At 42.6% G+C, this 17,794-nt stretch overlaps 1 protein-coding gene across 1 annotated transcript in view; it reads left to right on the forward strand.

Annotated features, from left to right (window-relative positions):
- The first annotated feature begins 6,217 nt into the window (after positions 1 to 6,217).
- Positions 6,218 to 17,794, forward strand: part of CUNH12orf42 (chromosome unknown C12orf42 homolog) — a 100,708-nt gene continuing 89,131 nt past the window's right edge. Inside the window, exons 1-2 of the mRNA XM_051206226.1 lie at positions 6,218 to 6,241; positions 10,643 to 10,732. Coding sequence (XP_051062183.1) covers positions 6,218 to 6,241; positions 10,643 to 10,732 — 114 coding nt within the window. The remainder of the gene's footprint in view (positions 6,242 to 10,642; positions 10,733 to 17,794) is intronic.

Raw genomic sequence — 17,794 nt, forward strand, 5'->3', positions numbered from 1 at the left:
AGGTGACATAACAGGGAGCCATCCTTGTGCTTTGCAAAACTGGAGGCTTGGCACAAAAGAATATAGTTTAGAATCAACAGTCTCGGGCTGAAGCTCCTCACTGCGGTGGGGAAGATATCACAGGGCTCACAGCATCTCTGCTGAATGAGTACCAACCAAGCTCACATTTTCCACATCTTCAAACCACTGAGCAAGGGGCGGGCTGCAGTTTGAGGACACACACATGGAAAAAGGAAAAGAGTGATTCCCAATAGAAGCATAATCACTGGCCAGGCGCTTATTTTATCAACCACATTAAAAATTAGGAATTTGCTCTTCTGTGCATGTCCATTTGGAATTATAAACCTCTAAATTTCCCCCTTTATTTTTATCAGGTGCTCTAGGTAGAAAACAAAAAGCAAATCAATGACAGCAAGCTTCCACAGTCTTTGTTTATTTTGTGTATGCACATGTGTTCGTGTGTGTGCGCACATGTGTGAGTCTGCATGTGGAGGCTGGGGGACAGCCTCTGGTGGTGTCACGTAGACAGGGACCCAGGCTCTCTCCTTAGCCTGGAGCTCACCAATTCCATTAGGCCAGAGAGCTGCTGAGTCTCAGTGATGTGCCTGTGACAGCTTCCCCAGAGACGAGATTACAAGCTCAGGTCAAGATAACATGTATTTTCAAAACATGGATTCTGGGTCGTGACCTCAGCTCCTCCTGCTTGTAAAGCAGATGCTTCATGAAGTAAGCTGTCCTCACTGGCCCTGCCCAAGCACAGTTTCCATGTTTTAATTCAACATGGTTCAAGTCCATGGACACGGTCGTTCTTTAGCATACGCCAAGGATTTGAGGAAAGTTGGCAGGAGCAAGAGGAGACATTAGACAGAGGCTCCTTCCCTCCGTGGCATGTGTGAACTTTTTCGGCTTCTAGGAAATACATTTTCAGGATACTGGTTGGGTCAAGTGTTTTCATTCTTCATATGAAATTTTCAAAGCAAATTCAACTATTTTAAAAAATGAAAGAAAGCAAACAAAACAACAAATCACTGAGTAGAGGGCTTTCCTAGATTGTCTGTTTATTTAGTAAAGTAATGTATAAGAAACGCTCTTAAGGGTCAAGACCATGCTGGGGAAACCCACAGAAACAGCTTACCTGAGCAAAGTGGGAGCTCACGGACCCCAGTGTGACAGCTGGGGAACCAGCATAGGACGGAACCAGGTCCCCTGAACGTGGGTGTCAGCCAGGAGGCTGGGCAGTCTGTGGGGCCTCTGGCAGTGGAACCAGGATGTATCCCTAGTGCACAAATGGACTTCGGGAGCACATTCCCCATGGAGGGACACTCTCTCAGCCTAGATACAAGAAGGAGGACTTAGGCCCTGTCCCAAAGGATGTGACAGACTTTGATGACCCCTCATGGGAGGCCTCACTCTCTCTAGAGAGTGGATGTAGGGTGGGATGTGAGGTTGGTGGGGGGCATGGGAGGATGGGAGAGAGGGGGAAGTGGGATTGGTAAAATAAGATTGTTTCTAATTTAAATAAAAATGTTTTTTTTTAAAATAAAGCAAACACAATAAGGAAGAAAAGAAAGATAGACAGACAGAAAGGAAGAAAGAGAAACACTCCTAAATCTGTGAGACATTTTCAGGAGGAAGAAGACAAGAGGATTCAGATGGAACTGGGCAATTGTCCCATCATCTCAAAGGCTTGGTGATACACCTCACCCTTTAAGCAATTACTGCTTTTCATGGAAATGTAGGCTCTACCTTGTGAGCAGGGAGACATTTCAGGCACAGCTAGTGTTAATTTCCCTTATATTTTGCCACTAGTTCTTTCCTTGTGGGCGATACAGGCTATTCACACAACAAAAATGCACACACTAATTAAAAGTCCCCCTTTCTACTCTCTCTGGTAGCGAACAAGACATTTTGTTAAACTATAAATAATTTGAATTTAAATAGTAGTGTACTACATCACCCACAGACAGGTTCTTACACTGACTTTTGACTTTGACAAGGTTTTGGAATTCTACCTAACCTCTTAAAAATGTCCCACACACTTTAGAAGCCTTTATGAGCTACGGAGTTATGTTCTAGAGACATCAAGTGTCAGCAGCATCAAGGAATCAAATGATGGACAAGTGGGGGGCGGGGCTGTGGTGATCCAGTCCCTCCCACCTTTCCAGTCTGTATTCTAAACATTGAGTGTGTGGGGAATGCACCAGCCTGAGACCAGCAGGAGCTTCATGGGGCAGCCCCAGGGCATTCCTTTCCCATTCCTACTATGGATGAATTTAGCTCAGACAGCCTAGTCTCCCCCAGGTGGAAAACCCATGGTATAGTGCTCTTTAGAGGTCTCTACTGCAGTGAGGTGTGGGAAATTCACAGCACTAGACCTACACTAGAAAAGTTTCCTAGACCACAGAGAACCAGATTGCCCTGAATCCCAGGTTTCCATTGTCCCCACCTCTGATGTGTGAATAACAAAATCGCCTCAGTTAATTTGTGTGTTACCCTTCATGCGGATGGGGCAATGGTGTGCAGTGAATGCGCTTTCAGAGGAAGCTTGCTGGCCTTGGTAGTGGAAGCTTATCTTAGAAAATGTAAAAAAAAAAAAAAAAAAAAAAAAAAAAAAAAAAAAAAAGAATACTGTGGTTCAACAAGATGGCTCAGTGGGTACAGGTGTTTGCTGCCAAGTCTGACAGCCTGAGTTCAATCCCTGGGACCCACATGGTAGGAGGTAACTAACTCTCACAAGTTGTCCTCTGATCTCCTTTGGAAACACACACACACACACACACACACACACACACATGCACGCTCGCACACGCACATGCACACACACACTCAGACAAATATGCCAAAAGAAGATCTAAAAGAATATTCTGCAAGTGGATTTTTGCCCAGTAGAAAACAAATAGATGCTTCAAAGGTTCTCTATTTTACAGTTACTATATGCTTGAGAGGATAGCAATTAAAAACAAAACACAAAATTAGCAATGAAAAGGAGGTTATAACTGTACATGTAGAAGTCAGAATGACTATGAGAAGACAAAACAAGTTTACATTCATAACAATTAAAATGAAAACAGAACATGTAAAAGCCTTTGCACAAATAAAACTTTGCATAAATATTTTATGAAGTACTAAGAAAATCTTATGGCTGTGAGCTACATTAAATAACACTGTGATAAGTACTTTAATAGGAAATGAAATCATTGGAATTTGGCATAGTCTTACAGAAAAGTTATACTGAAATTTAAATATTAGATTATTCTAATCTTAAGCAAACTTCTCCACAGACTTTGGGATGTTCCTTGTGTTACATTGACTCTGAAGACTCCACATTTCCCATTCCTCACTCTTCCTGAAATGTGTACCATTTGTAATATGACTTGATAGCTGGTCACCAAAGTTGTGGGATCTACTTCCTTAATCTCTGCATCAGGATTAGTTTCTCCAGTTGCTATAGTGATTATAAAAGGTAGTGGAAGGGATGGCCTTGGAAATGGTGATATGCTGGTCATCACCGGTGCCTTGAGAGGTTGCCCAGACTTCTGGACATCATGTGCGCACACGTGTGGGTTGGAATGTTGAATGTGAAGAACATGCAACCCAGTCATTCTTGTGGTCCCATCCCATAGCCAACCATCAGTGAGGCAGATACATAAGGGCATCCTAGGTGACTCCCAGAATTCAGCACACAGACCTGCCAGAAAAGGCCAACCACATCTAGTCTAAATCTCACACATTTCCAGCTGATCCTTGGACTCATAAAGATTTATGCTTATTGTTTGAAGTCAATAAGTTTCAAACTGGCTTTGCTAACTAATGGAGAGATCAGTATCTAGAGGTGGGGTGCTAGGTATATAAAAGCCTGAAGGATGTGATGCGACTTTTCCCTGGAGGCTGGAGAGTGGTAATACTTTTGCCTGTTTAAGCTAGAAGAAAGAAGATGACCTGTAGATGCTTATAATTGTGGTACAGGTTCTCAGCTGGCTGCCCCAAACTGTGGAAGAGATGGTCTGGCAAGATAAAGACGTGTAAGAAAGGACTGTTTGGTTTCTAGACAAATGGAGGACATATAGAGAGCAGAATTGCTAGACTAGAGATAAAATGTATTCTAGCTTTTCTGTTTGGCAAAAGTTTCTTGAATTTAAATGGAATCTGGAAGTGTGAATAAACTCCAAGCCGAGTCTTTCAGAATATCTATGTGAGAGATTTAAGTAGTGCCACATAGGCCAGTTAACCATAAAAAGGAGCTTCTAGGACCCTTTAGGTCATTGTCCCAAAGTAGAGTCACACACCCAAAAGGATGTGCTGGGTTGGAAGAAGTCTTAGAAACAGTAGTGGATTGTGTTCGTGCGTGTGTGCGTGCATGCGTGCGTGTGTGTGTGTGTGTGTGTGTGTGTGTGTGTGAGTTCTGACAAATGCATTTGAGTGGAGTTGGATATGGTGACATGAGCTCTTGAGTGGGTTGTACAAATCCACTCCATCAGTCCGACATAAAACAAACTGATGGGTAAACTTCAAAATGCCTCTAGGCAGTTCAGAAGATCTCTGCTTCTTCCAGGCTGCTTGTCTTGTAGGAGAGAAACTCTCAGTAGGCCTCACTATTAAAGTGCTTGGGTAGAGAGGGGCCACCTGGATCTGGTTAGTTTCAGGGACTTCCGGAAGCTGTTTTATGTTGTCTAAAGGTGCTTCCCTGCAGGATGGAAATTTCATCTCTGTGCAAACATTCTGTGCCTTTCTGAACTTCCCTCTAAGACCGAAGGTTTTAAATCACCGGAAGTGGCTGCACCAAAGTCTGAGATCAGGGAACAGCAGCAGGTCGGCGAGTCTCAGTTTGGCCTGTCACAGTTCCAGGGTGAGGGAGGCCCAAAGAGCAGAAGCTCTGAGGAGCAGGGGGCGGGCACAGGTGGAAAGTATATAGGGACAGATAGCCTCACCCTTGGTGGCCAGGAGCAGATCTCATCAACTGAAAACATTAAGTGATAAGCTGAGGCCAGAAGGAGGGAAAAACAAACAACAAACAAACAAACACATGCAGAGCCACCTCTCCGTTATTCACAGATGTAGAATCTGGGGGAGAATGGTCGGTGGCATCCCGAGGTGTTTTTGATACAGCCGTACCTTTCCATCGGGTGATGAGTACCCAGGCAGCCTTGAAGGGAAGAGGTCAGGACTTCTGCCTGTCCTGACTTCACTGCTGTGGTTGGAGATGTCCTTTCCCACCCGGTTAAAATGTCCCAGGAGAACCATCCAGGGAGGGTGGGCGAGCCTCCCCTGCTCACAGGCTGCAAAGCTAAGTGTGACCAGCAGAGGTCTCTGGTATGCAAAGGAGGAAAGCTACCAAGGTGGACACAAGCGACAGCCCTGGGGGACTTGAGAGCATTGTCCCACTCAGAATAGGAAGACAAGCAGCCCACCAGGTCACTGAATGTCCCAGGCTCCAGGCAGGTAACCGCAACCTCCGACTTAGCCGCTCTCTGCCGCCTTTTGTGACCCTTGATCCTTCCCCACTGCCAACTTTTACTGGGATTTCAGCAGGACTTTTTTCTTATTAATTTTCAAAGCTATATTTTACTTATCACTCCCCATTGCTCATCCACTAATTTTGTTTAAAAATTTTAAATTATTGGGCAATGTTTTCCCTTTCCTTAGCTTTCTTTTTGTCCCTGAGTAGAAGTATTTTGACTTTACCTTATTGATTTAAGAATTTCCTTGTTTTAATTTTTATTTTTCTTATATTTATTCAATTTTAAAAGCCTTTTCACTATCACTTCTACCCATTTATGTTTCTTTTTCCACTTTAATCACTTCGTACTACATCCTGCAGTAGTTTGGCCACTTTCAGTTTTTGTGGTCATTGATGATATAGGGCAGAGCTATAATTAATTTTAAGTGTATCTCTATATCTTGCATGTGGTAAGGTTCTTGCTGTTAGAACAGTTTCTTTTCTCCAATGTAGTTAAAGGTAAGCAAGATGCAAAAAACATTCAGCAAGGAAATGAAAAGTTTTGAAAACAAAACCAAAACTAAATAGCAATGATAAAAATGAAAAGTTCAGTGAATCAGACAGTCAATCAAAAAATCCCCGAGCAGAAGTAAGACAGAGACTTAACTCCACTATTTAAATAGCAGGCCAACACTTATCACAGTTTTAAAATCAAGAATTGATTTCATGAGAAAATTATAATCCATTGAAGTATATCAAAATATGAAACACGTGTAAGCCATGGGGAGCAGTGGCCGACAGGAGGTAAGAAAGCGTTGGGCATAAGTTGACGGCTTTGCTAGGGTTATCATAATTATTATTGCAGGTGAGTGATGAAACTATGGGCTAATCTATCAATAATGGTAGGGTGACAGATTGCCTCACAGGGCAAAGAAAGTTGACCCTTACCTCATACCTTAGACTTAAATACCAAATTACCTTAAATATAAAATGGGAATCTTAAGAAAATGGTACAGGGCTTATGAGATGCCTTGGCCAATGAAGGTCCCAGGATACCAACTCTGGTAACCCGAGACTGATCCCCAGGCCTAAACAGAGGTAGCACACGAGGAATAAGTTCTGCTTATTTAATCACAGAAACAAAAGCCAGACAAATAAAAACCAATAGGGCTCCAAATGGGAGAGGACACAGAAAGAATGACTCTGGAAAGATTTGGCCAGCTAGCATCTCAGTAAGAAGGCAGTTAAAAGACTCTCGGAAACTCGTTACCTAATACTCTATCCTAGGAATGGCCACTGAGGATATTCAGACAGTCATGTAGTCAAGAAATGCAAGCGAAATTTAAAATGACATGGAAACAGGGATCTCCTTCACCAAATTAAGAAAGGTATTGCTTGGGTGGAAAACAACCAGCCTCAGTACAAATTGGTGTGTGACATTTGAACAAAAATAGGTATTGTGTGCTATATATAAATGTGTGCAAATTTTTATGATCACCAACTCCATACCCAAATGCCAGCCTTGGAAATTCTTGCACATATACACACAGAGTTAATCTCCGAGAACACTGAAGTGTGGCTCCAAACAGCATCAATGCGCAAGTCCTCCACTGGGGACCACAGTGTGAAGTCTCTCGATGTGACCCTGGATTAAAAATGGTATGCGGTGGCTTTTCTGATTGGTAAGATGGGGGAAAATGTCTTAGAATGGTTGCAAAGGTTGGCTAAGACCACACTGGTAAAGACCTCTACCCGGACCCTGGCTGAGGGGTTCTGTCTGCGTTAGAGCCCGACTCCTTCCTGTATTGCCCTTCTTATTGGTAGTATGAAGCTGCTGTGTGTTGCTAGTTAGTTTTAGCAGCAGCACGGACAGTATGGCTACTGTGGCCAAGTGTTTAATAAAGCTAATCTCTCTTGCTTAGGGTTTGAGAAAGGAAGCACATGGTGTTCGGGATCAGCTTATCCAAAGCACAGGAGTTGTGGGGTCTCACACTCAGCCTGTGTACTCAACACCCCACCTTCTTCCCATTAACCCTTGTCCTGTCTGCTATTTTTGTTCTTAGTAACCTGGGCAAAGGCTGGCACCTCATAAGCACTTAGAAAATATTTGCTTCTTGGATGGATGGAGTGATTGAGAAAGTGAGAAATTTCCAAGGCCCCCTTTAAAGCAATTTGAAAAATCACATTTCTTTCCCCTTGAAAAATGCCTATTACTGTTGAACTGACTTTCTCCAATCCCAAATGCGTGTGATTTGATTTGTTAGAAGATAATTTAGTATATATTAGAATGGGAATAAAAATATATGCGTCCGGGCATTTCGGGAACTACTGTCGGAAGAGAAGGCTGGCTTGAACGGCAGCAAAGGAGCAGAGAGAGGAATGTGGATCCCATTTGGCAGAGTGAAATGTTAGCCAGAGCGCTTTCCAGGACATCCATCCTGTCCTCAGCCCGCTGAAGGTCATGGGTGCCAAAGCTGCAGTCTGCCCACCTGCCCAGCTGTGTCTCCTTATGCTCGAAAGTACCATTGTCCCCTGACCGCCATCCCGTGAGGCAGGCATCATCAGTCACAGCTCGGCTTTGTATGGAAACGGCAGCCATGTGAGCACAATTGTTACGGTTATCGGCCAATGCTAACTTACTGCAGAAACACAGAGAAATTCGCGCATATCGGATTTATATTACAGAGGTTTGTGACCAAAGTGATATAAAGTATAACATTGGAAGAGATTAGGAAAACTCAAAACAGGAAGGAAGCAAGCATGTTCTGGGGATTTTAGTGAAGGTATTTTATTTATTTATTTTTTAAATGGTAAAAATGGCATTTTTATTTTTAAGGGAGAATTTCATTTAAAGCAGAATCACATTGCAGCCTTTTCCCTCAGAAATTTCTGCCCTGGTTTCATAAGTGCCCATCTGAACGGCAGAGGGGACAAGCGAGGAGAGCTGCTGGGCCACTGGGGCTTGTTTCGCATGCTCCCTAGGCCTTTGTGCGGCATCGTAGTTTCTGAGGACCCTGCCATGATGAAGTCTGGTTGTTTAATCCAGCGGAAGCTCCTTGGTGTCTCTGCTCACAGTCTGTCAGGCAGGTGCTTCCGTGTGGCAGCTCCGGGTTAGAAATGAACAAAAAGCAGGAGGAAGTTTTGATCATGTATGGAAAACCTTTCGTAAAATAACTTACCTGGAAATCGTTTCAATTTTCCGTGTAAAAAATTTACATTCCAACCCACTGAAGTTGCACCCTCTCCTCATCTCCCAGCCCCTCCCCATCCATTCCTCTCTTTCTGTTCAGAAAAGGGCAGGTCTTCCATGTTTTAATTATCAAGTTTTAGTCTGAATGTTTGATGCATGAAGAAAAAAAATTACAGAATTCTATCGGGTTTGGTCAAAAAGCTGTGTTTTTGACTGAACTAACACTAACATTAAGCCATGGGACCTTGATTGACAGATGGTTCAGCAGGTGAAGGCACTTGCCACCAAGCCTGACAACCTGAGTTCCATACCTGGGTGGTGGGAGAAGTCATTGGGTTGTCCTGTGACCGCCATATGCATTCAGGGGCCTGTGTCATTCTCCACACCCCTAATAGATAAAAATTAAAAAACCCAAACTTGGGGTTCATAAGAAACTGTTGCCATTTCTTAGAGCATATCCTCAAAGTTGTCATCTACACATCTACTCAGACACCTTCCTGTGTCTTTATAAATGGTTTCCCACTAATGCAGCTTGGTGAAAAGCACATGGATCGTAGATTATTAAAAACAACAAACCAAAACCCAAAAAACTCCATCACTCCTTGTCCTGGGGTATTGGTCTTCTGATTTACGGGGACCATAGTTTCCTGACTCAGAAGGCAGAAGCATTTCCCTTCTTGTGAGCACACTGGTGGCTTTAGGAGGAGACTCTACCACCGTGTCTGCGTGATGAAATTAATGAGAAATATTAACTAGGTTGCTGTCTCTTCCCACCTTAGGCATGTTTTCATTACAGAGTAATTCTGATTAGGTTTTGTGTGTGTGTGTGTGTGTGTGTGTGTGTGTGTGTGTGTGTGTATGTGTGTGTGTGTACACGCACGCACATGCACAGTCATAGAAGTATGGAAGCAGAAGGACATTAGAAGGAATTTAGTGCTATTACTTCCAAGCCCACAGATCCTGTCCTGTGGATAACATCTGGTCCCCTGCACAGCACTTTATGGGCTCGTGATGCCGGAGAAACACGGGAGGTACCATATGTAGGGCAGGCTCTAGTCCCATTGGAAATGTCCTCTCAGGACTTCGTTTCTGCAGGGTGACGGGTGTGAATGTATTTCACTATGAGGAATGGTGATTCTTCCTTTACACCAGTCAAAGTGGCCCTCATGTCCTCCCACATACAGAATTAAGGCAAAGGCAAAGACATAAACAGAACAAATTACCAGTGCTGTACCCTTACTTTGAAATCCAGCTTCAGGAAATAAAATAGATTTTTTTTTACATTGATTGACAGATTCTACTGTAGGCTATTTATAAATGTCTGCAGATCTCTCTGGGGGTCTAATTCTCACTTGTTATTAAAGACAATGCTGAGGGCTCTGACTTCCTTTGGAATTTTAAGCCATCACTGTTTAGGATTTTTTTTTTTTTCCTCTCTCTGAAACTCATTAAATTTTAACTAGACGCACACTTTCTGTGTTCAACTGTGGGGAAAGACATATTTGGAATATCTGTCAAGTATGTTGTTGTTACTCACAAAAATATGTCTAGTTTTAAGCCCTGGAACACAGATCTGCTTGGAGGCAGCATTGGAGGCGGAACATGTCACCCGGCAGTGTGCAGTAGAGACTCATGTTCAAACAGAGAAGCCCAAAATCTTCTCAGAACTTTCCTGGCACATCAATACTAGGAGGCTGGTTTGAAAATTTCCCATTCATCTCTACTAAAGAGTTGGGGGGTGGGATGGGGAAAGAAAAAAACACTTATCTTAAAGATTCATGATTCAAGCGGCCGATAGAATCTGTAGTTTCCATAGTGCTGGGCCCTAGATTTCCCTTTAATGTAATTAAGCCTCAAGATTTATGAATACAACAGGCCAGAACTTGATCCGTGTTCGTTTTCAATTACTGCAGTGAAAGGACTCTATCCAGATGTCTCTATTTATAACATTCAAGCAGGCCCGGCCAGGGGCTGAGGGGGGGGGCCCAAATTGTCAACTTGTTAATTCTTCCCAGAGGGTACTGAGCCGAGGTCCTGGCTTTGACCCTGTGACAAAGGGTAGAGACCCTGGGGGCAAGGGCATCAATGCTTCCAGGGACAACACGGTGAGCCCCAGGGTCACTCCCTCTGCTTTGTAGGTATTTGTGTAATAATGGGGTCCGTTCCTTATTTTTTATTTCTGTTACAGTTCTGGGAACATCGGAGGGGGAAAAACTGGCTCGAATGTAGATGTGAAAGACAAACACATATAATGAGAGCATCAGGTGTCCCCTGGCAACAGTAACCAGGATAAAATGCTACAGGGGAGGCACACAGTATGCAGTGACCCACATAATCGGGCCGATTTGGGGAGCATTGTTTTATTTTTCTTTTGAAGGGTGTTGTGTCTTTTTTTTTTTTTCTTTCTTTCTCAAGTGTTCCCTGGTCTACAATTTAGTTTTGCCAGGATTATCAGATCCTGAGTGTCTTTTCTCCTTGCACAGTTATTTCTTTTTGGAGCAGGTTTTCAGCCACCAGAAACCCACCTGCTAGGGAAGCCTACAACATTCCATTTTATTTTTTTTTTTTCCTTTGTAAAAGATTTCTGTGCTTTCCAGGACCTTTCGGCAGGTTTCTCAGACGTGTGCAAAGTGTTCCCTTACACGAATGTGGATGTCTGCATGGAGATATCATTTTAAAAGGAAAATCCCAAACAAAAGGCTTAGAAATAAGAGCCCAGCGGGGAGGCAGGCCCAGTAATGAAACGGAGCCCGTCCAGTAAAAAGCCCCATCCGACCCACGCTTTTCCTTGGCATGTGTGCAGTTCATCATTTTATTCTCTAAGCTCACAGCCCTGAGTTGCTACCTTGTAAACAAGAATGAACTGGGACATTGGGAGCGGTAATTGGCTGTTCCATGAACATGTGGCTCTGAGGACAGTGGGCCAATGTCTCCTGACTCAGAAGACCACTTCTAAAAGGGGCTGCGAAACCTCTCGGTTAGTCCTTTAAATCAATTTGCGGTTTTTCTCTTTTCCAGCCATGATCTTTACAGGACTCAAATTTACTTCGGTGAATTTAAACAGATTTGAATCAAACGAGGGATTGTTCAAAAGTAGAACTTCAGCCAGGCTTATTCCATTGTTGATCTCCAGCATGACACCTCTCTTTACCTCTCTTTCTTTAAGACATTTTTAAATAATTCAGTACCAAATCCAATCAAGTTCAAAAACATCATTATGCATAAATGTGCCCTTCTAGTTTCAATGAATCTATTTTAGATACAAACATCATTTCTAACCACCTCTTTCTCTCCTTCCCTCCCTCCCTCCCCCTCCCTCTGTCCTTCCCTTTCTTCCTTCCTTTCTTTCTTTCTTTTTTTCTTTCTTTCTTCCTTCCTTCCTTCCTTCCTTCCTTCCTTTCTTCCTTTCTTTCTTTATTGTGTATGAATGTGTACCAGACACACAAGACAGGAGGAGATCAGGACTGAAATATATCTCGACCAGTTACTCCTCCTGGAAAGCTGTTGTCTGACACTTGGAGCCATTAATCTGGGTGGGTAGCTCTCTTGCTTACCCCACTCAGTTGTACAGTAGACTTGGGGGGCCATGCTGAAACAAGGCACAGTATTTTCACAAGGTTTTCCCAGTGTACTTTGCTGCTTCTGACTGGTTCTATCGTATCGGTAGAGTCGATTTTGTTTTCTAAAGCATTTTTAAATCACAGTTACTTGGTCTCGGTTTCAGCTTTTGAAAGCTGCCCTTAACTCATTGTTGTGATCGCTTTCTGTGTTCCTCATTTCCCACAGCCCCAGTGGTTTCCACTCACCCTGTGACCTAGAACAGGCGAGGCACCCTGTGGCAGAGGCTGAAGCAGACACGATTGAGCAACAAAGAGCAGAGTACAAGATAACTTCCAGACCGGAAGTTATCATTTGTGTGTAGTGTAGCAGAGATGCTAGCTTCAGTGACCTGGAGTGGAAGTTCACATGATGTTCAGGCCTCAGGAGAAAAAGAGGCCTCCAACATGGTGGCTTTTTTTTTTTTTTTTTTTTGTCTGTGCTAAAGGTTTAGCTAGGGGAATACTACAAGCCTAGCTGGAAATATAGAGCCAAGTGGCTTGGGATGTTAACTAAAAATCTGTAAAAATTGGAAAATATTTTCAAATACATGTGGAAAATAATGGTCATGGCTGGAAAGTCTATGTGTGTATGCATGAAGGTCAGTGTAGCTGTCTAATATTTCTTTTGGTTTGAAAGCTGTTTTATACAGCACTCACACACAGGCATACATTTGCAGTTGGAGTGTGAAGTGACCTCTTGTGCTTAGCTGGTGGTATTGTTTTCAGAGCCTACAGGATGTAGGTTGCAGGGTGTGGATGTTAGTTTGGAAGTCTTAGAGGTTCTAGCTGGCCCTGCTTCTAGCCTGTTATGTCCTTCTGGCTTCCTGCCTGCTCACATGCTCACACATCTTAGCTGGTCTCCACAACCACTGCTGTCCAGGAGTGGCTCTTGACTCAACGCTTTCTCAACCTTGAGGGAGAGAGACTCTCTCAATCTGTGGACCAAAACAAACCCTCCTTTAAGTTACTTCTCTTCAAGTGTTTGGTCACAGTGATGAAAACAAACCCAACATGTATAAATAATAGTTAACATCAAAATTTGATATGATTCATAATTATGGACAACTTTATAGTAAACTCTTTGTATAAAGTCCCTGTATGAGATACATGATTAAAAATTAATGTTAGGATCTGAGCACGGTTACATCTGCCAGAGGAGATCTGGAATGGAAATTACCAGAGGATGGCTTTGAGTTATAGTCTCTAGGAAAGCCAAAGGTCAAGCTAGAATATTCAAGTTAATAAAATGAACACATATAGACTCATGGGGCTGGTGTGTATGCTGAGCAGATTGGGGGAATTGGAAGTGTAGTCTGGAGGATTCTGGGTAGGTGGTAGCTAGAGAATTGGGATCACTGAGGTCTTTACCATTAATAGCACAGTCCATAGTGAGTTGGAAGATCATCAAGAAGCCTTGAAAGGTTAAGGACTTGTCTTCTCCAAACTTCCAATAGCACCATTCATGTCTCTTGTGTCCTGGCCCCGCCCCTAGTTTAAATATCCCAAATACCTTCAGCAGTAAGGTCAAGATGATTCTAAGTGGTGGTTTTGCTGAAAATCCCCCACCTTTTTTCTTTGGACATGTCTAAATCATCCTAACTGTCCAGCTGTCAATCATCCTTCTCCAGCTGTCAATCATCCTTCTCCAGCTGTCAATCATCCTTCTCCAGCTGTCAATCATCCTTCTTCTCAAGCTGTCATCGGCCTCAACATCTCTTTCCTCCAAATGTTGCCACCTTTCCAGACTGCTTGTGGATCTCCGAATACACCATTACTTCCTGTATGCCTCTGCATAGTTTTATGTTCCCATTTATCTCCCATCTAGACCCAAGTTTGGACAGTGATTTGTTTTTTTTTAGGAAGCCATGTAAGGTTGTTTTTCCTTTTTGTTGTTTGTGATTCACCTACTTAATTCTGTTTCCATGATGGCCTCAGGTTAACAGACACAGACATGGAAAGAACTCCAGACTTTTGGCAGCGATGGATGATATAAGCAAGGTGTGCAGTATGGCTATACAAAATATTAATCAAATATACTAGAGTGAGTGTCATAACCACTTTATTTTATTATTTTTAATTGGAAAATCATATTATTTTGAATATTTCATGCATGAGTACTATGCTCACATTCTTTCCATCGCTCCCCTTTAATACCTCTTGAGTCCCCCCACTTCCTTTCAAATTCATGGCCTTATTTTCTTTATTTAATTATTCTCTCTTTCTCTCTCCTCCTCTCCCCCCCCACACACTTATGCATGTGTAAATATAGTCCATTTAGTGTTGCTCATGTGCGTAGGCTGATGACTGACCGCTAAGGATTGGATAACCTATTGGGGACTTGGTTCTCCTCTCTCAGTAGTTATTGTCCTCGTCTCTTCATCTAGGGGTGGTGGCCTCGTGTGACTTCCCATATCCATGTTGCCATGTCATTCTGGCCACTTGGAAAGCATTGTTTCTATTCTGTTCTTAGCTGATATTATACACATTGGTGTTTACTGCAGAAAACGCAAGGGTGTGAGTCATCCTGTTTCTTGGCATCAGTTGATTGCTGGAGATCAGTTGTCACAGTGTCTATTGGTAGACAAGAGTAGGCTGTGTACACCTCAGAATGAACGGCATAAGCTTGCTGGGGTCTGGCTTTCATGACTTGGCTTTGGGCAGTGGGAGACAGCTGAGGACAGCTTAGGAACTAATGGTCCTAAATCTGTATTTTTCATAGTTATAAAAATTTCTATATTAAGGATTAATATAGTAATTAATATACAGTAAAGATGACTGTATTAAAAATAGCTACTGAGAAAAACTGTTTTCTCAGTCAAAGCAGGATATAGTTATATAGTTCTTAAAAGTTAGATCTGGGCTGACATTAATTAAAATGCAATTTCTGTATGAGCATATAAATAGCTCTGGTTATAAGACAGATGAACAAAGTTAACTTCAAAATATCTTTGTGAACAGAGTTTGGTTTATCTTGAATTGTTCTTTTTCACAATGTTTTTAATGTCAAGTATAATATTACTTGAATCTTATGCAATGGCACCACTCATTTGTCCCTCCAACTATTTGATTACTCACTTATCCAACTACTTATCTATCCACTTGTTATCATCTTATCCAATAGTCTATGATTCCCACAGTTCCTTTATGCAATGAGTCTTATGTACATTCTTTCTAGTACTAAGTTTTTTCCTTTTTTTTTAGAAGGTTCTAAAAACAAAGTTAGTTTTGTCTGTTTTTTTTATAACAATAGATTTATTTATTTATTTTATTTTATGTGTATTGGTGGTTTGTCTCTTTGTATGTCTGTTCACTGCATGCACGCTGGATGCCTGCAGATGCCTGAAGAGGTTATCAGCTCTCCTAGAACTGGAATTATGGACAGGTTGTGAGCTGCCATGCAGACGGTGGGAGCTGAACCCGAGTTGTCTGGAAAATCAGTGCTCTTAACTGTTGAGCCATTTCTCCTGCTCCTTTTTGATGTTGTTGCTCTTGGATTTTGCATTTGAATCAGGGTCTCACTGCATTGCCCAGGCTGGTCTTGATCTTGTGATTATCTTGCCTTAGCCGCCTGAGTGCTAAGAGTTACAGGTATGGACTAACACATCAGCTTCTCTGAAAATCTAACTATGTCTTGGATCATTATGATCAGGACCTACATAGATAGATGAAGAGAGATGATAGTTGAAGGAGTAAGTCAGAGTGTGAATGTTGCACCCTGGGAAATCATGGAGAGCAGGGACCATTGGAGCTTGTGAAGTTGGCTAGAGTCTGTAGAGGGGAGAATTCTGGCCAAGGTTGAGAGGGGGGTTTGGATAAAGGAGCAGACATCATCATGCCAGGAGAGGAGTCCAGAGAGCCTTTGTGATTTCTGGCAGGGCAAGAAATATGAGATTCAACTGTCCTTTAGAAGGTCAGCCCCAGTCTGTTTTGAAGATGGAATGAGGGAGACTGGTAAGACAAGAAGACACAGAGATCGTTACAAGCTAGTTATTCAGATTTGGGTCACTTCCAACACTCAGACTGTTGCCATAGTGAAGCCAGGGGGCTTTCCAATTAAAACTACTCAGTCTTGTTCATATTTCAGGGATGGAAAGAAGAACTTGCATTTATAATGCTTTTGTTTTTGATGCACATTCAACGCTGACATTCTCTGAATGTTGGAGAGATTAATTTATATATTCAGGCTGCTCTTAAGATGGTACTCTTGCATAGAAACACGAAAAGACTTGGGTGGCAGGGTGAGGAGAGGGAGATACAGGTGTGTCCAAGTTTAAGGGCTGGGGGAGGAGAGGCTGCCTTTCTTAGCAAAATAACTGGAACCTGAAACAAATCTGTTGTCCTTGTGCACAGTGATCGTGATATCTTTTATATAATGTATGCAAATATGTATTTAACCCATTGTGACAGCTTTCTGTAAAGCACAGAGCTCAGGGTATGGAAGATTAAAGCAGAGGTCAGGAGTTTTAGTTCAATTCTTAAGGTCACCGACTTAAAATTCATGACAATAATGCAAAGTAGGGAACAAAAGAGCCTTTTCACAGAGTGGGTAGGAGGTAGAGCTGTGTGGTCAGGGCTAAATACCCGCATTTGTGGGCACAAAGCAGACTCCAGGTTAGCTGCTACGCACAGTACCAAGCAGGACGTATGTATGAGGGAATTCGCTGCTGTTTTGTGGGTGGGGTGCAGTGGAGAAATGGCAGGCTTCCTTAGGTTTCTCAGACTCACGAACCCATCATTTCTGCATGGCTTCATTGAAATTACCCAGCTGAACCTCCCTGTGGCAGTACAGTCTGCCTGCCCCTAGACGCCCATCTTCCAGGAAGAAGATGCTCATTCCCTCATGTGTTAAGCTCTGCCTATGTCACAGGCTACTCTTTCCTCCCCGATTCCCCGGTGCACTAAACCTTTTGGCTTATGTAAGACTCTGATATCTTCTGAGTGTTTCATGGACTCAACAGGTCAACTGAAATTATATTCGAAATATTTTTAACATCCACATTGCTTTTCTCTACAGTTCTGTGTTACTTTTTAGGCAGGTACACACCCCTTATTAAATACAAGTTTTAATTATAACCAAACAGACATGGAAGTGACATCCTAGCACATGTCTGTGCACCTTACACACTCAGTTGTACAAAGGCCAAAAGACCAAGTTGCCCAACAATCACCTGTTAAGATGAGTGAATGCATTGGAGAAGAACCAGGAAGCCCGTGCCAGGCAGAGGGGATTTCTCTTCTTGGAATCGGGGAGAAAAGAATACTATTTGGCACTTTCTTAGCGTGGCAGCTGTGCCTGTCTCCACAAGAAAACACCATGAAGCAATTTGTGCATTCTCGTTATATAATTACTCTTCGCTTAAGGTGACTATTGTGTTCTGTCTCTCATTATGAATATCTTGTGGCCTGATTTTCGGCACATTTAATCCTGTTCAAAACCAAATGAAACTCTGTAGGCATATGCTGCTGTAAAGCTCGAGTCACAAGCCTTCCGTGACAGTTTGCAAAAGGTCATCTGGAAAATAGAAACCCAAAGGGAAGAGCTAAATCTGCTATATACCTGTAATGTCA

This window comes from Phodopus roborovskii, unplaced genomic scaffold, assembly GCF_943737965.1.
Source record: "Phodopus roborovskii unplaced genomic scaffold, PHOROB, whole genome shotgun sequence".
NCBI classification, from domain to species: domain Eukaryota; kingdom Metazoa; phylum Chordata; class Mammalia; order Rodentia; family Cricetidae; genus Phodopus; species Phodopus roborovskii.